The 25,536-nt window shown below is 48.9% G+C and overlaps 1 protein-coding gene across 7 annotated transcripts in view; it reads left to right on the top strand.

Annotated features, from left to right (window-relative positions):
• ARMC9 (armadillo repeat containing 9) overlaps positions 1-1,752 on the top strand; it is a 1,454,284-nt gene extending 1,452,532 nt beyond the window's left edge. For 6 of the 7 annotated variants that reach the window (XM_069617565.1, XM_069617561.1, XM_069617566.1 and 3 more), the window contains one exon: positions 1,231-1,752. In XM_069617565.1, coding sequence (XP_069473666.1) covers positions 1,231-1,253 — 23 coding nt within the window. In that variant the 3' untranslated portion in view covers positions 1,254-1,752. The remainder of the gene's footprint in view (positions 1-1,230) is intronic. The other variant, XM_069617562.1, reaches the window with a different exon arrangement.
• Positions 1,753-25,536: the final 23,784 nt, after the last annotated feature.

The raw sequence follows: 25,536 nt of genomic DNA, 5'->3' as shown, positions 1-25,536 counted from the left end.
TATGAACACAATCTTTCTGCCAGCTGTGAAATCTGCACACTGATTTGAGTGAGCTACATGTGCACTTTCTAAGAAAATGATGACCACAATGCAAGCCCTTATCTTCCTAGGTGGTCTGATTCTACTACTTTAATCCAAAGAGGGCATTAGAGTTTATCTTGTCTCGAGGAGTGCCTTTTTGACAACAAGCTGTCGGGTTGGGTTGCCCCCAAAAGGGCAAGATGATGCAGACGATGTGGCTGGATTGTCATGCACATTGAGACTTCCTAGATCTGACAAGCAAGCAGATTCCTGACGGCAACACTGCTAGTTCCAACTGACAGTGTGAATCCTCACTGTTGGGCTGCTACTTTGTCATCTCTGCATTGCGTTGCCAGGCATAATGTCCCAAACTCTTTGGCAGTGGACGACACTGCTTTTGGAAGGTCCCCTTGCAGCAGGTTCTAACCTAGGGTCTTGGTTCTTTCTAATGTATTTCATGCATCCTTCATCATGGCGGTACTTGTTTGGGCGTCTTTCGTTGGGTGAATCATCTGTGGGAGCAAGGTATGTATTGGCAGTGCAAGTAACGAATGGATGCCTGCAATTTCCTCCCACAGATTGCTCATTGCCCTCTCAGATACCCCCCCAATCTACCGGTAGGCTCAGACTACTCCCAAGCTGTGTTCTGCTCTGGGCAGTTTTGACATTTCTCTTGAACTCTGTGCTGCTTAGGGAACTGGATGGAACTGAGGTAATGGGGCATGATTTATACCAACTATATCACATTCAGTGTCCACAACACCAGCTGCGCGTCACACCTACTATTCCTGGTGGCTGTTTAAAGATTTCCGGATTGACACTGCACCTGGAACTATTTCAAAAGATGGGGAATTTATGTAGGCAAGATCTTATGCATAGGTTACAACAGTACAGAATGTAAGTAATTAGCCATTTTATGTGCTGTATATACAAACCTGTTTTAAAGTTCATCTTTTATGTTTTGGTCTTTTGGTTTCTCTGTCACCCATTCCCATCTCTACAATGTGATCTTGCTGTGAAGAGCGGGCATTAAGTTTTATAGCGGTGCTTGAGAGAAAAAGATAGGTATTTTTCATCTTTGAGTGCTATGTTCTGATATTTCTCAAAGAGACACAGAGCTATAATTGTCCTCAAACATGGAATAACCTATAGGCGTCTTTACCACTTCACACTGCATCTTGTAACTCATTTTCTTCATCTCCTCTGCAGGCAGCCAGTCGTACAGGAAGTGAGGACCGCGCCTGCCCGGGAGCAGCGCGCATACACCGCCTCGCTGCCGAGCCAACTTCCTGTGATGATACAGGCAGCTGACCTGCTTCCTACGCAGACACAGCAGGATCAGGCCGCCAAGCCGTCCATGCACACAGCAACTGTTTAGAAAATCTTACGCAAGGTTCTGCTTTCATTTTCCGAATCCAAACCCTGGCTGATCCGCTCAGACACAAAGTGGAAAGGTGTGCTTCATCTTCACAGGCTCTGTTCCTCATCAATCTTTCCAGGACCCTATCTGTGGCATTCACCCTTGCATGCTTCATTCAGAGATCCAGTGTCAAAGTTCCTCTTCGCTTTCCAACATATGAGATGTAACCACCCTTTCATCCAGTGTACAGATTTCCTCTATTTATGCAAAAATTATTTTTCTAAGCTTTGAAGTTGAATATTTAATATACGCGTGAAGTGTGCACAAACCTCACCTGTGGAGCATCAAAATAAATCTGGACTGAAACTCAATTTTTATTTGTCATTTTCTACATAGCCCTGTAAATGTTCATGTGCGTGTGTGTAAAATATGTAATGATCTGTGATCCGTGCTTACATCTGACACCTTGGGCTAGGGTTGTTAAGTATTTCAGAAAATGCACAACAACAAAATACAATGAGGATGTGTTGTGCTAAAAGTGTGTTCCCTTCTGTGTTGTGGCTGGGTGTGGATGCAGCACTGTGTATATATGATTCATTATGTAGGTATGTTCCATTTTCTGATGAAATGACGCAGATCTAGATATCTCATCATATAGGGGTGATTGTCCTATGCACCCTCGGGAATCTAGGGAGCTATGTGTTTTTGTCCATTCTAGACAAAATTAAAAGCAACCTTCCTTTGTAAAACACAGATAATATTGTGCATACGAATTAAACACCAAAATCTAGTATGTGTGCATATTCATACATTTAATTATATGTTAAAATACGCAATTTATCATCAAAATTTGCAAAATTCACCCACATCATCATACAATATAATTAGAGAAAATCTTTCCAATTTAAAAACAGGAGTGACAGTCGCATGGGTGTATCCCAGCACCCCCACCTTTGCATCACAGCCCCACTCTCCCCGGATAAATAGGCAATGCTTCTGATCTAAATAATCCATCTACTGTAAAATCTTAGTCCTTTCAAAGATCACCACCTGTATTTCACGTCTGACGTTTCAATCCTCTAATTCTTCGCCTGACTCATCAGTTGGTTAGTTATATGGGCATGCTGTAACTTGAACTAAAGAGTATTCATGTTTCCTCATTTATATCGAGGATCGATCTAGGGACTGCACCTGTGACCTCTAACAAAGTTACTTCCAGGTTACTTTGGGTATATAAGCACTGTCCTTTGGGTGTCCATTCGCCAAGGCACCCAAACCACATGGAACTATGGATTTCTACTATATCCTTCTCTGTTTCATTTTGTGTTCCCTATTTGCCCCTGTTTGCCACAGGTTGCCACAAAATGCCTTGCATACAGCACACAAACATTCAAACATAAATCCAACACTGCACTAAAATAACTATTTGCATACATCAGCACTTGTGAGTACCCTTAGCTTCCTAATTACTGTACTGTCACTTCACACTGTGCTACTCACCTATAATTCATTCACTCCTGCTGCTCCTCCTACTTACCTCTCCCTAGGCTTTCTCCAATCACGCTAGATCTTCCTCCTTTCCTATCCCTATTATAAAACTTGCAACTTGAAACTCCAATTACTCCATCCGTCTTCCACCTCCTTCCAACAAACAAAGCCAACAAGCTAACCATACCTTCCCTAGCACCTATCCACCTCACCTCTCTTCCTCTGAGACTCAACGTCCGTACATTTCCTTACCTCATCAACTGAACATTGCACTCTGGAATGCTCAGTCTGTATGCAACAAAACCTCTTTTATCACTGACTACTTTCACTCCAGCTCTCCTCACTTAGACGTTTTTGCTATCACTGAAACCTAGATTTCTCCATCTGACACAGCCACTCTGGTGGCCCTACACGACTCCAAACTATCCTTCATTCACTCTCCTTGACTGACTGGCAGAGGTAGGGGTGTCGGACACCTACTTTCTTCCCACCTCAGTGCCTCACAAATCTCCAATGCCACTTCCTTTACTACCTCTTTTGAATTCTCCATCTCTACTATTGCTTGCCTTACTCCGTTCACATCCATCACTCTCCTGGTCCCACTAGACCATTCTTTGATCTTGGGCAATTCCTTGATTCTCTTTCACCTAAACATCACCTCATCCCCTTAGGTGACTTTAACCCCCCCCCACCCTCTCCAAACACTTCTCAGAAATCTAAACTTTAGTCTTTTCTTAGTGACCACACTCTTCACTCTATAACCTACCTCTCCACACAGGGGGTAACTCTTTGGATTGTTTATTCATCTCCACCTCTTTCAGCCACTAGTACTACTGCCACACCATCTGATCACTCAATTGTTTCCACCACCACCTCGTTTCCACCCTCTGCCCTCTCCTCACCACTTGCTTCACCTATTACTAAAAGGAAATATAAACCTTCTGCCATTTCCCCCCTTTCTCTCCGACCTACAGTTCTCATTCTCCTTCACTCCTAATGCCTCTTCCACCAACACTGCATTCGTCAGCTTCCAATCCCTACTATGACTCATTCTCCTCTCACTTCCTACTGCGTACTTTCACCCCTAAGTCTCCGCATCCTCAGCTATTCTCTCTGTCTGTGCACAGACCTGCATCGACTGCTGTGCAAATGGAGGCACACCCATTCACATGAGGACCTGCAAATATACCTTTCTGCCCTGAACACACACAAGTCCACACGTGATAGAGCGTAAAGGGAATTCTACCTAACCCTGATTAACTCTCACTCCACCCATCCTCACTGGCTACAGGGTACCCTAAACTCACTCCTCACTCCTCCTAAGTCTATCACTATCAACTCCATTCTCACAGCTAATGACCTAGCTGAATACTTCACTGCTAAAATATACACAATCAGAGACTCTCTCGTCCTTCCCCACACTCCCTCTTCCTACCTTTTACACTCCTCCTACTCTACCATAATCCTCTGCCTCTATCTCCTACTTTAGTCACACTAATACTGACAAAGTGCTAGTTCTACTGATGAAGGTTAACCCTGCCTGTGCCCCATCAGACCTTCCTGGTCCTCAACTAGTTAACCCTATTGCCCCTTTAGTGGCCTCTCACCTAGCTCAACTCTTCAACCTGTCCTTCGACTCCGGTTACTTTCCCTCTGTTTTCAAAACAGCCGCCGTCATCCCTCTCCTAAAAACGCAAAAGGCTGACCCGAACCTACCGGTTACCTTTCACCCTGTGTCTCTCTTCCGCACTACTCTAGAATTGCTAGAAAGGGTGGTTTTCAACCGCCTTACCAAATCTTTTAGACATCCACAAACTTCAAGACCCCCTGCAAGCAGGTTTCCGCTGCTGTAACTCCACGGAAACTACTCGTTTGAATGTGTCTAACTTCATTGCCTCTGCTAAGCACTCCAACTTAACCTCTATCCTAATTCTCCTTGACCTGTCTGCTGCCTTTGACACTGTCAATCACTCTGATCTCCTTTATACTCTTCTTTGGATTCACGGTCAAGCCCTTGCCCCGGATTGAATCCTACCTTGCACCTCACCAATTCTCTGTCTCCTGGAGAAACAACATCTTTCAATTCACTCCTCTAACTGTTGGTGTTCCACAAGGCTTCTGTCTTGGGTTCACTCCTCTTTACACTCTACACCTCTGCTCTTGAGGCACTAATCTCCTCCTTTGGGTTCTCGTACCAACTCTTTGCGGACAACACCCAAATCTTCTCTTTTCCTGAACTCTCCTCTGATCTCTCTATCAAAATTTGAAACTGTCTCTCTGCCATTAAATATTGGATGGCTTCACACTCTCTGATGTTAAACTCTACCAAAACAAAGGTGCTCTTCTTCACTGCCAAACGCTCTCTCTCATCTCTTCCTCTGCCTATCCAGTTCCCACCTGACACTCTTCTTCTTCAGCTAGAAACCTTAGCGTAATCTATGACCTTTCACACGCCTTCTCTGCATTCATCTCCAAATCTGGAAAAGCAGCTTGCTTCAACCTCCTAAATTTTAGGAAAATCGGGCGCCTCCTTCCTTTCAACACTGGCAAGCATCTTTTAACCACTCTTGTCTTCTCGAAACTGGACTACTGTGTCAGCATCCTCTTTGGTCTATGCTTTCTGTCCTCTCGACAAGATAATTAACTTCGCTACCAGGACTCTCTTTGAACTCTCTCACTTCACAACTACTTGCTTGAACCAGGCTGGATGGCTGACGATGCAGAACAGGGCCATATTTAAATGTCTTCTCCTTGTTCACAAATCTATCCACGGTAAGGCGCGAGTGTATCTTCCTCTATCCAACTCTACCGGCCTTCTCGTAATCTCTGCTCTGCCTCCTCGACTACCCTCATGGCTCCTCGCCATCCCTGTGCTTCCTCTTGCTCTTTCACTCTTCTTGCTACACTTGCATGGAATTCTCTTCCCCGGACATCTGAGAAACCGTCCACATGGATTTATTCAAAACCAACCTAAAAGCCTAGCTGCTCGCCTCAGAGTTACCCTCTTAACCTACCTCTCATCTGCCTGCTAGCTAACATTTTTCCCTTGCCTCTAACCTGTCTCTGTCCCTCACTTCCTCTGCCTGCACTCTAGCACTTCACCCATCATGGTCACATCCTGAGCACAGCTAGCGGCACCGCCTACCTGCACTTAAAAATGTCCAATGTTCATTGTCCTTAATCTATGTATGTTTACTTATGTTTTGTCCCCGGTGACTGTTCCACTTACTCCGCTCAACAACCTGGTCCAAATGTCCCACAAAGTCCCCCCATTGTAAAAAGTTCACTGAATCCCATCAAATCTGATTTCTTATCTATTGCATGCTCTTTTGTAATCAAAAGAGCATTGTTCCTCCTGTACATAAATAAATATGTGATACCTTGATCTAGAATTAAAACAAACACCAAATTAAAAGGTCTTAGTGCAAATTCCTGTTAGTCTGCCATTGTGACATCATATACAAAAGGATTTGAGCATATAACCATTCATGAATATGCTTCTTGACATTTTACATCATATTTACATATTATGCCTGAACATATGAGTAGAACATAAACATTCTTCATATATTCCTTCATTGAAAGCTTTTCACTTCTCTTTAATATTCATCAATTAGCTGCTGTCCTCATCAGACCATTATCTTATTCCCATTACCATTTTAATGTATAAAGCACCTTTTCATTAAAAAAAATATATATCTTTTGCTATGGGACCTATTCAAAAATTGTTCTTAATCGCTACGTCCTAAATCAAGAATGTTATCTCAGTAGAAAAATGGGTATTCAATTCAATAGACTATTAGCACTCCCAGTTACGTTGCAAAGGTCAGCATATGCCTCAGGCAAACATGGGAAACCTTACTGCCAGGGTTTCAAATGTAAAGAGAATTATGTTTGTATTGCACAATTTGGCTTTAATGTTGCTTTTCTTTAGAGAAAATACTTGGGTATGTTTTTATTTGCGTTGTTTTTTCTCAAATCTCACAGTTTATTATTACTACGTGCAATGCATTCCAAATTAGATCTATCCAAGCACAGATATTAATTAATCATAATATGCCAGAAGTACTTCTGATAAGAACAGATTTCTCAGATAGAACACACATTTCTCAACACGCGTCACAGTGTAATGTGATTAATCGAGGATTCGTCCATTCACGCCAAGGGGGACACCACCCCCGCAAGGCTAGGGTGGTGAGCCCGCTCCACAACCCCCCCCCCCACCTAGGTGTCGAGGCAAGTTAGACCTCACTGGAAGAGACTCGCCCTTAGGGGACAACTACTCCCTAATCCAATTCACATGATGACATGTATGGGACTATCTAAACTATCAAATACTTCCAAGTACTGAGACTTAGATGAAGAGAAAATTAAAATGTGCTACCATTAGGAAGAAAGGTCTCTTGAAATAAAAATCACTAATTCTCTGTGACAAGTAGGTTAAAGGAGTACTTGTCAACCAAGAGAGAAGAGAAAAAGACTTACACATGCAAGGGAAGCCCCCTGCTAGCTTAAGAGCTGAAGGAGGCGGAGTGAGAGAGCACCTCAGAGCCAACAAAGTTTGGAAAGTGTTCTGGACACATGAAGCAGGCACTGGTGGGGTCATCATACGAAGGAAGCGAGAAGCAGAGTCTGCAGCATGACGGTGGCGTGACCACTGGAGCTTTGTGGTGGGTAGGTGACTCGTATAACAACGCTGACACCGTACCACTAAGGGACAGACAACCAGTCCGGTTGCCCTTTGAGAAACCAAGATGCCAAGCGAGAACAATACACACATGGAAGACGACGCTAGCGGAAGATAGCCGACAAGTAAAGAGAGCTAGGAGAAGGCCCTCGGCCGACAAAGGCCTCAAAGAAGTTTCCGTGGCAAAGTTAAGTTATTTAGGAGAACGGCAGTACCTGAAGGCCGAGAGGGACTCCTTATGCGAAAGCAGAAACTCGTCTCAGCATATATGATGAAATCTTAAAAGCAATCTTGATGAACCTGAACAGTATTAATGAAAGGAGGGGATTCATAAGCAGGTCTGAGAGAGGGATCCATGGAACGTGGATAACGCTATGCTACGAAGAGGGGAAAGCTTCTTATATCTCAAGGAACATTGAGGCAAGCTTAACAGAGAAAGAACAATACAGTACTAATGAGAGAGAATCATAATCCTGAGAGACGGATCGACAGAAGGTGGGTAACACTATCCTACAAAGAGGGGCAAGCTTCTCATAACGCAAGGATCATTGAGGCGGCTTAACGGACAAATCATATTATAAGGGAGCAAGGGAATCCACCGCGATATATAAAACACAAGACAAACTACATCTAGGAAGTATGAACTATAATATCACAGAAAGCAGACAACAAATAGGAAAATACAGTTTTGACCAATACTCTGAGATCATTAGCCGGATCAAAAGGTCTGGCCAAGGAGAGCAACTTATAAAGAAAGGAAGAAAGCCGAAAGCCTCTTGAGAGAACTACAGGAACTGCAGAGAGTTGCAAGACACTATTTTAAACTTGCCTATTGCCAAGAACTTTAAAGATACAGAAGACCAGTGCAAAAAGCATATAACAGGAGAAGGGAGTCATTCTCCTGACCTTAGTTGTTTGAATGGTGGTAGTGTCAGTTAGGTTTAGTTTTAGACAGCATACTTTTTTCTTTGGAACATTTGCTGACTGATGAGCACCTTTGTTAGTTCCTTAGGTAGGGAACATCTCATAGCGATAGGGAAAGTTAGGCCTTATTCTTATTTCTTTAATATATTTCTTGAAAATGGTCCTCACAGTGTCCGCGTCATCCTTCTGACCCTCCAGAGTAATTACAGGTTCATCTAGAGGTGTCAGGATGTATTGTAGAAGCAGTTGTGGTGACAAGGAATGAAGAAACTGACCAAGTGGTGCCATAGTGATTTCTATAGACTTTTATTAAATGATAAACCAAACGTATCTATACCTAACTCTAGGGGGATTGCCCTACCTAAACTAAAGAAACTTGGATGCTCCTTCAAGTTAATCAAAACAAAAAGGCACTGTTCCAGTCGCAAAGGCTCCTACTCTATCCCTACAACAAAAGACCATAAAGTGCAGCTACTGTTCGTAATCCAGGAGAATGACTCCCTTCTCCAGGATATAAAGCGTGCAAACCCCTCTCAGGTTGTTCAAAACAAGATAGATTGTAGCTCTTTTTACAGTCTCTTGCTTTTGTACAAATTTTGATCCACCCCCACTGGGACGATGAAGCTGTTCCTGGAGACCCAGGCTAAAATGCAGCCTCTCCGGTTGCCTGGTTCTCCCTCTGGTCGTATCGCAGCTTCCAGCTTGCCAGAGCCTTATGGGCCATTGCCGGACAGGTCAAAGGATGATGAAGAACAGTCCTTCTTTGTGGTTCAGTTTAAATAGCGGGGACAGCCCCAGCATAAGGTCAGTCCAATTGACAGCAGCTGATTGAGTCTTCATCCCACTCCAGTTGAGTCTTCATCCCACTACAGTGTAGCTTTCCCCAGCTCTTCATCAGATTTTCCACTTTCAATGAAAGAGTAGTTCTGTCAGTGCTCTTCTTTTCATTGCATTGTGTTCAATGATTTGAAGTGCTGTTAACAAAAAGGCTACAATTAGCTGACCGCACTAGCTTAGGTTTCCTAACCACATCATTACCAACAGGCTTAGAAGCAAATCCTTTGCAACAATGTACATTGGAACTTTCAGAAGGACTCTTTACAGATAACCTAGATTTCAGGGTTCCAACAGTGAAAGAGAAGGAAGTGTCATTATGGCATGAGAAACCTTAACCCCAGAAGGGTTTGTTGTTATTGCAGACCTGTGGAGTTTAGGATTGGACCGGCTTTGTCCCAGAGTCACGTCCTTTCCCATAAGGTACTCCTGCATTTTACCACCCCTAAGGGAACTATCAGTTCTTGGCCTCACCCCCACAGCCTGATAGGAAAGGGCTCCTCTCTGGGCAGAAGCGACGAGAGTAAGTGAATCGTCACACAGTGTAGTAGAAAATTAAAAATGAGAAAACAAAGAAGGAATAAGAAAGGGGGATTTTGTCAGGAAAGCTATGTAAACATACATTTGCACAGGTATAGGGCGATGTATACTGAGATTTAATGTATATCCCGGGGTACTATGCATAAGCTTACATTGTATTTCATCTTTCATAGACAACATAACTTTCATTCTTCTTCTCGAAGTCTCGGCCATCTAATTTGGTAAATGTTTAATTGCCTCGATCCCAAAAGGGTTCTCATAGACCAGGAACCTCAGGAAGGATGACCAGCTCTGTCAGCTTTTTACTGCTCGGGCAGACAAAGCTGTTAACAGACCATGTGCAGATGGATTATCGCTGCATTTCTGAATGCACACAGGTCATGGGGCTCATTCTACTACAAGCCTGACAGTTAACTTTGCTTTCCAAAGACGTGTGCCCCTGTTGGCATTGCAGTTGGGTATATGGGCATGGTTTCACACATTTGACAACGATTATTGCCTGGATTTCTTACCTCATCAGGACGCCCGCTTTGGTTGAGCGGTCTTGCAGAATTTACTGGTGTAGGTACTGGTTCTTGCTCTCTTCCCATTGCCAGATTTTGTACTGATTTGAGCATCTCTCAAAGATGATGATCTGTATGAGGTTGAAACGCATTGGAAAAACAATTTACTTCCATTAACGCTCTTTCTTGTGGCAATTCTGTGATTCGTCAGCCGCTGAGCGCGATGTGAAAGTAGACATGGGTCATAGGGTGCAGCCAGACTCGTATCAACCAGCCATGACATCACAGACATAGTCATGGATACCAACAATTCAGCGCAGAGCAGATCCAGAGCTCTAGTGCACCTTCTTGTGGCTGAAAGCATTTCTGACGCAAGCCACACTTATGCCTTAGGGATAGGTCTAAGAAAAAGAATATGTGGGATGTCTGGAGCAAAGTGGACTACACTGAGGATGCAAGTCATGGAATTCATTAGTTAGAAAGGTTTATTTGGGACTATGTGCAGCAGTGAGCAACCTTAAAAGGATCAGGATTGTAAACAAAGGCTTCCTGTTTCGGAAGGCTCTTCCCAAATGCTCTTCCTAAGAGCTGGGTGGTCTTACACCGTGTAGGCCACCAGTTTAACATCACCAAGGGGTGCCAGGTATTGTTGTTGAAACGTGTGGCTTTTTCGCAGCAAGTCCCACAGCACCTCCCTCTCTAGGTGACTGGATGCATTCTGGCTCACCGCCCTGTCTCAGCATCATGAACCTTTAACCACCCATTACAGTCTTATTTCTCTCCTCACCACTTTGAGTCTCACTTGTTCCTATGGGCCTTCCGCTTGATCTCGCATTTAGCCCTCAAACTGGCATTGCTCTAACGCCCTCAACGTTGTGCCACATGCTTGTTCCAACTTCCAATTCTTCCAGACAGCAGATAGGCTTTTTGCTCTCCGGCTGTTTTGCTGCCATCACGTCCAAGGGACTTCTCCTTTTTGTCCTCTCTCTTACTGCTTCTCCTCTGCTCCAACATAGTTACATCCTCCTTCCAACTGCTCTACCTTCTTCTCTCCATATGGTTTTCTGCGCTCTCTCATTTCCCAATTCTTTGCCTCCTCCAAACTTTCCTGTTTCTCTCCTCATCCTTGTTGTTCGCCTCATCCAATGTTTCCTACTCCTTCTCTTCCCCCTGCACCTCCAATGCCTCCTCTCCACTGTTTGATGCTCCAATACTCCAAACACCCACACCCATGCTATCTCTTTCCTAATCTGCATATCCTCACCCGTGGGCTGACTATAAGCTAATACATACCATCTGGGATGCATAATTTGAGCTTTTCATGGATTGGCAGCGGCCTTAGTTCAGATTTGTGAAATTGAATAGCCAGGCTCAATGGACCAGACCTGGTTTTGGAAACTTGTACATGCGTGATACTGCACACATGTCAGGAGCTGTGAGTAGAATCAGCGGGGCTATGCTCCTGGCCGCCTTCCCTCGACTGCTTTGGAAGTATGTGGTGAGCATGTTTGGGGCCACTTTTCTATTGCTGGGGTTTGCAGAATCTTCCCATACCGCCCCTAAACCCCACATGGGTAGTTGGGCCCAACCCCTTAGTCAACCCCACATACTCACCTTGGGTTAAGCAGGGAGCATCATCACATACCTCCCCCTCTTCCATTGAGCACCCACCTCTGTCCCCATGCCCCCTGGCTGTCCAAGGAATACAACCTAAAGTAGTCTACACTGGCTTGTAAGCGCCCCACACTGTGGTAAAGGAGTAGGGCTGGCAAGTTAAGAACCAAGTTATGATTTATTTCTGGTCAGCCAGATCATAGGGGAGTGGTCTGTCGCTAATGCAACTTTCAGCCACTCAGATAGTACTTGAGGGCATCTGTGGCCAACTTAATGGCCATACACTCTAACCCTATTGTGGCGTGATTAATGTCCCTGGAATACCACTTGTGGAAGATAAAAAGGATAGGTTGCTCTTCCCCATTCCAAACTTGGGTGACAACTGCCACCAACCCTACATGTGAGATGTCAGTTTGTAGGATACATTTTCTGTTAAAATCTGGTATGAGGAGGAGCAGATGGCAAGTGGACCGCTTCAACCTCCCAAAAGGCTCTTCCACTTGAGTTTGTTTGGCCTGTTTACGTTGAGTTGGTTCGTCATAGGGGTCTCCAGCATTGAGAAATTTGAAATGACTACCCACCATACCTTCTTGGTTTTGAACTATATCTTAAAACCAACAAACCTTATCATGGACATGGCCACCCTCGAGGACTTGCTTTCTAAGACAACGTCTACAGCTCCGCAGGAGCACAGGGGTGAGAAGTGAATACAACTCCTACTCAGCCCCACACTACTACTAAACTAGCATTGACCCCAATCATAAAGGTGAAACGGGCACATCCCAATAGGTATACATCCTTTGCCTCTTTTGGTAACGTGGGCTGAGGACAGGCTCTAATCTTCAAGAGGGATGTGAGCTAACATCGAAGCAGTCCAGAGAACAGTAGTACTGAAGTCCCAAAATAAAAGAAAGTCCAACCAAGGCTCTATAAAATAGGATATTTTAATTAAGCTATCAAATACAAACAAACTAATCAAAAACACCATAACCCACCCTTGCAAGTGAAGATACAGAGCATGCAGAATGTGTAATGAAATGGGGCACACTAAGTCTGAAGTCCAGGGTGTACATGCAACAATTTCAGCAGCAAACTCAGGTTTACTGAAGATGTCTTTTTAAAAAGGTAGAGAGCAGGAACTTACTAGTCCCAACGGAACTTTAAGACAGGCCAGAGGTGATAACAAATTCACATACCTTTGAATGCTTGTTCTTGGGGCTCAACGGCATCAAGCAAGGCTTCTAGGTGCTTTGCAGTGGGCTGACACTGCAATATTTCGAATCGGTTGCTCCCAGCGAGTCCAGGATGTTGAGGCAATTGTCGGCTTTAGACAGTCCAGAGGTGTGCTGCGGTCCTGCAGAAGTGATCCGCATGCATCAGATGAAGAACAAAAAGTCTTATTCTTATGGAGCTCAGTGACACCGAAACTAATCGACTTACGAGTGCCAGCGCAGAATGCTGGACGACTCACGGTAATGCTCATTCATGTGTAGACCTAGCAGTAAGAGAGAACCTTTAGGCCACAGGCTTTAGAACGCCTAGGGTGACTTAATGTTAACCACATGTCTACTGCTGATAGCGCAGAGAGGCCCCATCAGGCAGCGAATCGTCGTGGAACTTTACTCCATGTGAGTATTGCAGTTTTCACAGATATGTATGACATCTTGGAGCATACACTATTTTTAAACTGTGGGCCATTAAGTTTGAGCTGCTTTTGCTGACTTAACATTCAATGACTACAGAGGTTAACAATTTAGTCTATTTGTTGTAGGTCTAGGACTTACGCCTATAGGAACATGTTCATCAAGCTGTTGGAAGCATCTAACAGACTAACCTTTAGGTTCTGTTTTTTCTCAAGTCTAAATTTGAATTGGCTTTTTAGATTTATGTACAGCAGATTGTGTTGCAGATTGGGTTACTCATTCTCTTTGAATTCGTCATATCACACTAATTGGATAAGATTCCTCATAGGTCCAGAACACAGTTTTGAAGAAGTTGCGAATAGCCCCCGATGAATGTTCAGCATTAATTGTCCTTGGAACAGAAACATGACATGTTGTGCAGCACTGCACATATTCATTTGCCCGTGTATTTAGGAGTTTAGCCTAAAAATGAGACAAGATTGTATTCTTTTGTATTTGTATTGAGGGAATCAGGCTTGGAGGACTTGACCAATTTATAAATTAATTGCAGCATGACTTACAAAGGATTTGTGGGTTTTTTTGGGCTGTGGCACAACTCGCGTTTGAATGTCAGAGGTTGTTTTTAATGTTTCACAGGTGTGTTTGATTGCTCTAGAGACTTATCTTCAGTAATCGAATACTAGATGGTTGTCGAATAAAAATCTTTCTATGAAGTTGAGAATAAACTGATCGGATGAAAAGCTTTTAAATTGTTCTGAAAGGGAGGCCACCAGGGGGCGCACAGGCAATGGCTGCCTGAGTGCACAGCTCCCGCTGAGGCCCGGGAATCCGAGGGGATTGAGCCCCCCCTGAAACCCCCCCACGAGCACAACTTAGGAGGCCGACTCGGCACCCCCCCCAGCCCACCGACGAGCGAAAGAACGGAGCTCGAGCTCCCCGGGGAGCCGGAGTACGCAACCCGCGGCGCCTGGCGGGTGACGCAGCAGGACTGGAGCGGCCTCGGGACCGCAAGCGAGGCGGTCTCACCCCGGGCGCACACGGCACCCCAGCCCGACTAGCCCTCACTCCCCCCATCAGCAGCCCCCCCCCTCTCAGGGTGTGGGGAACGACCCGGCCAGGGTCCGGGCCCCCGGGACTTCGGGACTTCGGGGACGCGGCCACGGATCGGCCCTCTCCGCCCCTCCCCCCGCGGTCCGAACCAGAACACAGAGCGCCGGGGCGGCCCCCGCGGCGAGGAGGTGGCATCAGGGGGACTGGAGCAGCGCCCCTGGGGAGTCGGCATCCGCCCCCCCCCGAGAGTGAGAAGAAGGAGCGGGGCGGCCCCCCCCCAGGGGACAGCGACGCAGGCGTTCACGGCCCGCCGGAGGCCAGGGCAGCTGAGGAGGCGGCACCCGGGGGCCTGGAGCGGCGCCCCCGGGGACCCGGAGTTCTCCCCCCCCCGGGAGTGAAAGAAAGGAGTGGGGCGGTCCCCCCCCTCGGGAGTTATCACCGCCGGAGCCCAGTGCAGCAGAGCAGGGGGAGCCCCGGTGGGCTGGGGACTCGCCCCCCCACAGGCGGAACCCCAAGAGCAGGAAGACCAAAGGTGGGGTCTGTGGTCCAGGGCCCCCCCCCGGAGACAGCACGGCCTGAAGCGGGGGTGACCAGGGTGCGAGGCCCCCGCCAGCAGTTGGTGGGGCGTGTGCCCGCCCGGGGGTGCCCGCCCCCCCGGACTCACGCAGCGAGCCACAACGTCCTCCCCCCCCCCCTTGGACTGGAAGGTCGGGCCCCCTTGAACCACCATCCCCCCCCCTCCAGAATACTGGAGGAGGCCCCAGAAGACCACGAGGCACTGGAAAAGGGTGTGAGGCCCCTGCCTGGGAACAGGTGGGGCGTGTGCCCACCCCCCTGGACTTTGTCACCCCATTTGGAACACCTGTGGAGCGCACAACCCAAGTAAGGAAGGACGGGCCAGCAGGGGACCCCCCACCCCCGTCGGGTCCGCAGGGATCCAGGCGACAGGACACAGGAAAGAACCACATGAGCTGGAGGGAAGCCTTGCAGAGATACCGCTTCCGGGGGGTTGTAAGAGGTGACAAAGGCTTAACCCGCGAAGGGACCATGGCCCAATCTGGGGACGCTTCCCCCTCCTCGGTGGCAATGGAAATGGGCTTTGCCTCGATCCTGCAGGAAATAAAGGACATGCGCTCCGACATTGCCCAGAAATTCGAAAAAATGGACCAGAGGGTGGACAAGATTGAGGACAGGCTGCTACAGGTCGAATCCAACCAATCCTCCACAGCAGTCCAAGACATACAATATAGCATGAGGCTGGAGGCCCTGGAGAGGAGGGACGAGGAGAGGGCCCGGCAGATGGACGATTTCGAAAACAGGGAGAGGAGGAACAACCTCAGAATCTTTGGGGTGCCCGAAATGGAGGGGGAAACGGAGAGGGACGTCACCCGAGCAGTACGAGACATAATCACTCTCTTGTTCACGGAGGAAATGACAACCGAGCCAACTTTCGACAGGGTGCACAGGGCGGGGGGCAGGGCCGGGGCCCCCCAGTCGATTCTGGTCCGGTTTCACTACTACTCAGAGAAGACGAAGGTGTTGGAGGAGGCCAGAAAGGATAGGGAAATCACCTACAACAACGCCCAAGTCTCTATATACCAAGATCTCTCCGCCTACACGCTGGCCAGGCGTAGGATGTGCCGCCCTCTCACACAGGTGCTCAAGGAAAAGGGAGTGCGCTACAGATGGGGCTACCCCTTCTCCCTGACTTTCGAATACATGGGCCAAAGATCGACCCTGATCACGGAAGAGGACATAAGGGGAGCCATACAAGAATATGCAGTGGACACGAACCCCTGGAGGGGCCCATCGGGGCCGGAGCACGGGAGACCCGGCGGCCCAGGTCCGTCCGGCGAGAGGAGGAAGCGCACCGGCGCGAGGAAATTCAGGAAAATGAACACCCCCTCACCATCAAAGGACGGAGAACGTAACGACTCCGAGGACTGAGCACGGTGGCACCCTGGTGTGCCCTGGTCGGAGGGACGCAGACTCAGAGGATTCACTACTAACAACGTCCCTACGACCTGCAAGTAGGGAGGGATCTTGGGGGGCTCAAGGAGGTGAGCTTCTAATGCAGATTGCCTGGCCGAGGCGGGCAGGCTGGTGGTTCGGCCAAAAGCCAGCGATGGCAGAACTACTTGGCTGGACGCCGGGGCGGGGGGCGGTGGTCCCCGAGGGAGTTGGGGAAGTTCAGTTACGGTTCGGGGAAGGGGGGCAGTTGGGGTTTTGTCTTAGGCCCACCCGGGGGGAGGGGGTGGGGGGAAAAGGGGAACACAGAGTTGATACAACGGAGCACACGGGGAGGAGCGCAGGGGAGGAGTTGACCGAGAGAGAGGAACACAGTGACCATGGCTGACGGGCTGCCCGCCCTGGGGGTGGGCTCACTTAATGTCCGTGGCTTAAATACCCCCACCAAGAGGTCCCTGCTTTGCAGGGAATTTAGAAGGGCACACCTGGATTTTCTCTTCGTTCAAGAGACTCACTGGCCACTGGGGAAGGAGCCCAAAATGCGGGGAGGGGGAATTGGCGAGGTCCACAGTGCATCCCACAAGTGCAAAAAGAGAGGGGTCGCCATCCTAGTAGCAAAACATGTGGGCTTCGAGAATGAAGCCACGCTGAAAGACCCTGGGGGCCGTTACCTGCTGGTGCGGGGGTCCCTGCAGGGGGCCCCACTGACCCTAGCTGCCATCTATGCCCCAAACAAAGGCCAAGCCCAATTCTGGGAGGAGGTGGGGGACAAACTCAAATACTTCATCCATGGCACGTTGGTGGTGGGGGGGGACTTCAACATGGTTCTGGACCCCATCCTGGACAGGAAACGTGCAGGCCCGCAGTCCTCCAGGGCTGCGGACGAGATCATGGTGCGCACCTTCCAAAAAGTCAACCTAGAACTGGGCCTGTCGGACACGATCCCCGTCCCCAGAACAGACTCCCCCTCCTTTACATATTACTCAGCCATCCACACGTCGTTCTCCAGGATAGACTACATCCTGGTAGACGAGACCCTACGTCCATTTGCCTCGGGCCACAGGGTAGACCCCGTCCCCTGGTCGGACCACGACTTGGTCCGAGTTACAATAGCAAGGGGAGGTCTACACGAACGCAGAGGGAGATGGAAGTGCAACGACTCCCTGTTAAAGGACGAAGTCCTATCCCAGGAGGTCCTCGAGGCCATCACGGAATTCTTTGAACTTAATGACAACGGGGAGGTGGGTTCACATACCCTCTGGTACGCCTTTAAGGCGACCTTACGGGGAACCCTGATTAAAATGGGAGCCCAGAGAAAAAGGCAAAGGGAGGGCCAGGAAAGGTACCTCAGGGAGAAAATCGCCCTACTCCAACCTGGGGGTCCCCCCACGGTTCTCCTAGACCGCGATCAGGTGACCGCATTGGACGACTACAGACTCCAATTGAAGGATCTCCTTCTCCACAAGACGGAGAGGAGTCTCCAACTGGTCAAACAAAAGTACTATGAAAAAGGGGACAGGGCGGATATGATTCTGGCTTGGAAACTGAGGGAGGTGCAGAGAAGCCGATTAGTGAAAGAGGTCAAGAACGAGGTGGGAAAGGTAGGCTACGACACACCCCACATTGGCGATGCCTTCCGCCGATATTATGAGAAACTATATTTGTCCGAGTACAATGGGGAGGAGGCGGAGATGGTGGGGTTCCTGAATTCAATCCAGTTCCCGGCCCTGACCAGGGAGATGGCGGAGGGGTTGGAGGGCCCGGTGACCGAGGACGAGGTAGAGCGTGCGATTGGAGGGATGAAGGTGGGCACTTCCCCGTGCGAGGACGGGTACTCGGTCTACTTTTACAAAAGGTTCCGCTCGACCCTTTCCCCCCACTTGGTAAAAGTGTTCAACGCGGTGCTGGAGGGGGGGTCCCTTCCGGACTCCATGATGGAGGCAATTATTGTGGTGCTCCCCAAGGACGGCAGGGACCCTAGGGATTGCTCCTCCTACCGACCCATCTCCCTGTTGAATGTTGATGTGAAAATTTTGGCCAAGGTGCTTGGGGGACGGTTGGAGGGGGTTTTGCCGAAGCTGGTCCACGTCGACCAGGTAGGATTCATTAGGGGGAGACAGGGCTCAGACAACATCCGGAAGACTATAGACCTGATGCACTATGCCCAGAGGTCAGACTTGGACGCAAGCGTCCTGTCCCTAGATTCGGAAAAGGCGTTTGACAGGGTGGAGTGGAGATTCATGGAACTTACCCTCCAGAAAATGGGCTTTGGTCCACACATCAGGGACTGGGTGGCGGCTTTATACAGGGCCCCTAGGGCCAGGGTCCAAGTCAATGGTGGGTTGTCGGAGCCCTTCCCCCTGTCGCGGGGGACAAGGCAGGGATGCCCACTCTCCCCTCTAATCTATGTCCTCTCCATGGAATCCCTAGCCATAGCAGTCAGAGCTCACTCAGAGATTAAGGGGATTAAGAGGGGGGAGGTGGAATTTAAGCTCTCCTTGTTCGCAGATGACATCCTGGCTTACTTAGTAGACCCGAGATCCTCACTCCCCCCGCTCCTCTCCCTGATGGCTACCTTCGGGCGTTTCTCTGGTCTCAGGATCAATGCGTCCAAATCAGTCCTGCTCCCTATGAGAACCCGGGACCCGGGCTTGGACGCTCTCGCCAGCCTGGAAGGAATAACGGTGGGGAAGGCCTCCATTCGATACCTGGGAGTCCTCCTCACTCCGGACCTAACCAATCTAGCCCCTGCTAACTACAACCCCGTTGTGTCAGGAATCACTGCAGATTTGAGGAGGTGGAGGTCGATGATTCTGTCTTGGTACGGCCGCATGACAGCGGTGAAAATGAACATTCTCCCGCGACTACTATATCTTTTCACCGCCCTCCCATCTGTAGTCCCTGACCGGACCTTCAGAGTCCTTCAGAATGCGGTGCGGGAGTTCATATGGCAGGGTAAGACCCCGAGAACTGCCAATAGGGTCCTGACCTTACCGAGGGAGGAGGGAGGGTTTGGGTTACCAGACTTTCAACTCTATTTCCGGGCCGCCCAGCTACGCGTCCTCCTAGAACACATGAAAGAGGGGATGGGCACTTACTGGTCATACCTGAAGGACATGGACGCTCACCCACTGAAGATTCGAGACCTCCTTTGGGCCCCTAGCAAGTTTATTCCGAACAGACTCAAATCCCACCCAACCCTGGGAGTCCTCTGGACGGTCTGGAGGGTGGGCCCCCAGACGGCACACCTAACATCGCGGCCATCACCGATGTCCTCCCTTTGGGGTCACCCCCTCAAATTGGGAAGCAGGGGGTTCCGCAATGCCCAGTCGTGGTCTGACTTGGGAATGGAGTGGGCGGGGCAGATGTTCAGGAAAGGAGAATTCCAGCCATATGAGGAACTGAGGGACGCCCTTGGTCAGGGGTCCCTCTCCATATTTGAATACATCCGCCTGAAGGGAATTCTATGTGACCAGGCCTGGGGCCAGAACCTGAAAAGACAGCTGACCCCCTTCAAGAAACTCCTGGACTCGGCAACCTCCAGGAAGGGTGCGGTATCAGGGATGTACAAGCTACTGAACATGGTTAACCTAGGGGAGAGAAGGGGGTTCTGCTCGTTCTGGAATGACTTAGCGGGGGATGAGATCTCGGAGGACGCCTGGTCGAGAATATTTAAAATAGCCTTCCATGGGAACTTATTCACGGCGGACATGAAACACAACTTCAAGATCTTACAGGGGTGGCACAGAGATCCAGTGAAGTTGGCTAAAATGTACACGGGAGTGTCCCCCGCATGCCCAAGGGGATGTGACCAGGTCGGTACGAGAGGGCACATGTGGTGGCACTGCCCGAAAGCCCAGGCATACTGGGAGAAGGTGAGGGGCTGGATCGCCGAAGTTTCTGATGAGCTTCTCCCCCAGAACCCCCTGACAATGCTGCTGGGCCTCCCCCCGGAGGACACGGACATACCCCGATACCCTAGGATGTGGGAGACAATGTTAAGGGCGGGAAGGGTTGCACTGGCCCAGAAATGGAAGAGCCTGGAGACCCCATCGAAGGAGGACTGGCTAAAAAAGGTAAAAAACATGTACCTGATGGATAAACTGACAGCAATGATGAACAATGACTTGGGCTCTTTGCATGCAAACTGGTACGGGGCACAGCAGACATGGGGCTGGGATGGGCATTGATCCTCAGAGGGGACAAGGAGTGGACAGGGCCCTTGGCCCGGGGGACGATGGTAGTTCATCAGCCATTCTAATAGTCAACGCTCTCGCTCTTCCTAGAGCTCCAGACTTTCGGAGCTTACATAGCGGCTCCCCAGCAAAACGTTTCTATGAGAACTAAGTTTTTTGGTTTTTCCCTTTTTGGGGGGGGGGGGGGGGTTTGGGCCTGTTACTTGCACAATTTGTGAAAATGTTTTGCGCCCTTTTGTTATATTATGAAAATGCTAATAAAACAAAGTTGAAAAAAAAAAATTGTTCTGAAGTATTTTCTGAAATGTTTTTCTATAAAATGTATACATTTTTATTAATAAACTTTCTATTTTTAAAGAATAACAAGAACGTTTGTATCTGATACACTGGGATATCCCAATAATGCACACGACCATAAAGATACAGCCCAATAGTGGTATTTACTACAAGTTGAGTCTCGGGTAGGTCTGTATCATTTGCGCCTGTACTGAAGTGTGCTTTAGCCGAAGTTTCTCTCTTTTTTCTAAGTGCAGTCAGGTGAAGAACAGGCAGACAATGGGTTGAGTCGATGTCTAGAATTAGTTGAGTTGGCTCAAACAAGTCCAACAGTGCGATGTAATCGTTCAGGGGCCATCTACTTGAAAATGACTGGAGTGCAGGCAGATGACGTCTCTACAGCGGATTAAAAAGAAGTGTGTGTCAAAGTGGGCTCTGGGTGCTTGTGGTGGCTCCTTGAAGTGATCAAGCCAACTTGAAAATGAAACAAAGCTTTTTCTTGATTTCTGGTTGCTAGAGGACCCTGTACATTTATTGAGGGATAAGGTGGACCCATTGTTCTGCACTTCCCAGACAGGAAGGTTTTATAGAGCACTTGCAGGGTCTGTCAGCTCCACTGAGAATGCCCTTGGGTACCAGTGGTCTCCGCGCACAGTAAGCCTTTTCTAGCCAGCATGTCACCCCAAATCTTCCTCTGTAATGGTTAAGGGGAAATGCTTGCCCTTTTACCGCCATGAAAGAATACATTGGAGCAAACTGAACCCCCAAATAAGTTCCAGGTGAAAACCTCCTCCTTTAGGAGTCCAAAGTTAATTCAACAGAAGGGCTGGTCGCACCACCTTAAATAGGCAATTTGCTACAACAGATTGGACCCTTTCAATGGATTGCTTTTATCTCAGATTCCTCATCATGATAAATATCCATTCCAACTTGCTGTTCGGAAACGTTTTCGGCAGGGGCATAGTGGACCTCGACTCGGCCGTCGATCTGTCTTGCCTGGCCCTCTATCACCGGCTCCGGGCGTGACGTCAGGAGTCGTATATCTACATCACATCACTACGCCCCGTGACTAGCTCCTTTTTTCCACCCGCTTGCACACTGTATCGGGAACACTACTCCAGTTTACTCAACGTTCTTATTGTACTTTGCGTCGAGTTTTTCGTAGAAAAAAGTGTACAATGTCGTTCAACAGGGTTTCGGGCTTCAAGCGATGCCGCGATTGCAAGGCCAAAATGTCTGACCGACCCGCATGTCATCTGTCTGATGTCTGGGTGTTAGTCACGACAAAGAGACCTGTGCGTTGTGTGCAATGATGCAGCCAAAATACGTGCGTGAGAGGGCCAGGAAACTGGCTTTGGGCCGACCTGTCACCAAGTCTTAGGCGCGGTCACTCGTCCGGACCCTGGAGGCCGAGACTGAGGAGCCCACCCCGGATAAGAGGAAAGAACGACGACATAAGAAGACCAAGAAATGGTCCCATTCCAGGGGTCATTCCTCGTCATCGTCCTCATGGAAGATAAAGAAGCACCAGCGCCATTGACACAAGTCCAGCTCTTCTTCAGAACGAGGTAAGCCCTTGGCAGGGCTGACCACTTGGGAAGAGTGGGAGAGTTTTAAGAGCTCTATGTTAGAAATGTTTAAGACGCAAGCATCTGTAGTTGCGGCTAAAGCGACACTCGGTGCTCCCGACCCCAAGCCAGCCACTCCGTCAACATCGTCGGCGTGGAAAGCGTCTTCGGGTGCTGCTCCCGCCAAGAATAAGTAGCGGGGAGGCCGTAGGCATAAGGTTTGTGTTGGCCAGCGGTTACCCGAGCATCCCTCAGTGCCGAGAGTACCCTTGGCATTGAAAGCTTCGGCTTCGAAGCCTATCCTCAATCCTTTGGCGCCGACAGTTGGCGATCGTTCATTTGTGCCACTGTCAAGATCGGGTTTCTTTCATTCCATTTTGGAGTCAAGGACCACAGGAGCCGGCGGCGGCGACTATTTTGACAACCAGGCCGATTTATTGCCTTTGGCTCAGGGTTTACATGATGCCAGTGTTCTGGATACTTCTCCAGACCTGGAATTACAGAAAAAACAGCCCTATACCTACACTAGTTTGAAGTTCGGAGAGCTGAGTCACACGGTAGTTGGCACCCTGGGGTTCAGAGCATCCACTGCTCCTCTTCAGGCATATGACCTTAACAAAATTTTGGACGAGAGTCCCACAGTCGGGCACAATATGCCTTTCAACCCAGCAATTGCGGACCTCTTTAGTCTCCTTATGTCAGCACCCTTGTATCGTCCCCCTATGAATTCCAATTTCACAGGGAAGAATAGGCCGGCAAGAGGAGACCCTTTGTTCCTCACCACACACCCTTACCTGGAAGGGAGGGTTACAGGCTGCCAGTGTTTCCACCAGACCAGCGGTATCCACCTCTAATCTGCCTACGGACAGAGGGGGGAGAAATGTTACTCTTTGGCCCAAAAGGTGTTCACTTCTGGTAGCATGTCGCTCAAAGCCACTAACGTGGTGTGTGGTTTAGCCAAATGCTCGTTTGGTTTATGTAAGGCAGTAGAACATGCTGCTGAATACGTCCCTGCGGGTGCCATGCGGGATGGATTTTTACAGCTGGTGGAGGATGGGAATAAGGTAGCCAAACAGTCATTACAAACGGACCTGGACGTAGCAGACTATGTTGGCAGAGCAATGGGTTCAGCAGTTGTGATGAGACGCCAAGCATATCTTAAAACTTCCCCAAATGTCCAAAACAGGTTGCTGGACATGCCTTTTGAAGGTGACATGCTTTTCTGTCAAAAAGCAGACGAATGTTTGGAGAAATTAAAGGAGTCAAAATTGGCTGCTAAATCTTTTGGCCTAGTGGCGCAACTGGCCAAGCCTGCCTTTAGCTTCGCTTCCAGGGGCAGAAGCCATGGACGTTACGTTCCCTATGACAGTAGGGCATAGCTCATGCAAGCCAGGCAAAGGCAGAGGTGCTTCTGGCATCCCAGAAGGGGCAGAGAGGTGTCTAGAGGCCAATAAGCAGCGGCAGGGTCCTACACGCCCTCTAAGTCTCTTTGATTTCCCCTCCCACAATGCACTGTTTGGTGGGTGGTTGGCAAGGCATTGGCCCCAGTGGCAGGAAATAACTTCCGACGCCTCGGCCCTGCAATTGATTCAGTGGGGTTATTGTCTGCCTTTCCTAAAGAGGCCTCCAGACAGACCTCCACCTCTACTAATCCACCCGGGAGAGTAGCTCCAGGAAGAACTGAGAGCCCTGTTGTCGAAGGGTGCTGTGGAAGAGGTGCCTCCCGATCAGAGAGGGACGGCTTGCTATTCCCATTACTTCCTGGTGCCTATGAAGGGAGGAGGTCTCTGTCCCATCCTGGACCTCAGGGCCTTGAATAAATTCCTTGCGGAAGCACAAATTCAGATGGTAACGTTGACAGAGATTCTCAACACTCAGCAACTCCAGGACTGGCTGGTGTCGATAAACCTACAGGATGCTTATTTCCATGTTCCGATACACCAAAAGGAGAGGAAGTTCCTAAGGTTCCTCATTGGGGACTAGCACTATCAATTCAAAGTGCTTCCCTTTGGGTTCACCGCCGCGCCACGGGTGTTCGCTAAACTCATGGCAGTAGTTGCGGCTGAACTCAGTAGATCCGGGGTCCATGTATTTCCGTACCTGGACGACTGGCTGATCCGAAGGAAGTCGGCGGGGCAAGTCTTGTCTCATCTGGAAAACACCTGCCTACTGCTGCACAGGCTGGGCTTCTCCCTCAACTTGAAGAAGTCCCATCTGACGCCAGTTCAGCAGCTCCAGTTCATCAGAGAAGTCCTAGACACCAGGGTAGGGACAGCTTTTCCTCCTGAGGAGAGAGCCAGCAACCACGCCACTCTTCCAGCGGCTACCTTCCTCCACCTCTTGGATCTCATGGCGATCTGTATTTTTCTAGTGCCAGAGGCCAGGCTGTGTATTAGATCCCTTCAGTGGCTCCTGAGGGACCAGTGGTCTCAGTATCTGGGAGCACTCAAGGATTGCCTTTCCGTGTCCAGCCAAGTAGTTGTGAACTCGGCTGGTGGCACACGCGCAGAAATCTGTTGGATGTTCTTTCTATGGATTCTTCTCCCGCAGATTCCTAATGGACCCTCTCATCCATCCCTGCTCAGAACGTTCTGTGGGTTGTCACTTCTGTTCAAGCGAGAGGGCATCTGGTAATGGCTCTGGGATGACCGTTTCTGTCTTTTTAAAAAAAAAAAGAAAGAGGACGTTTTTTCTTTGCATTGTTGTGGGTCCTACCTTTTGGGGTGTATCCTTGTTAATGTTAGCCGCTTCCTGTGGTTTTTCTTCTGCAGCGTTCAATCGCAAGGGGAAAAAGTTTGGAGGAACTGAGTCACATAGCCAACGATCGAGAGCCAGGCAAGACGGACTCACGATCAACGGCCGAG

The sequence above is a fragment of the Ambystoma mexicanum genome, chromosome 10 (assembly GCF_040938575.1).
Source record: "Ambystoma mexicanum isolate Mex_15411 chromosome 10, UKY_AmexF1_1, whole genome shotgun sequence".
Classification (NCBI taxonomy): Eukaryota; Metazoa; Chordata; class Amphibia; order Caudata; family Ambystomatidae; genus Ambystoma; species Ambystoma mexicanum.
Note: the sequence above shows the minus strand (reverse complement) of the source record. Positions and strands in the feature narration are given on the sequence as shown.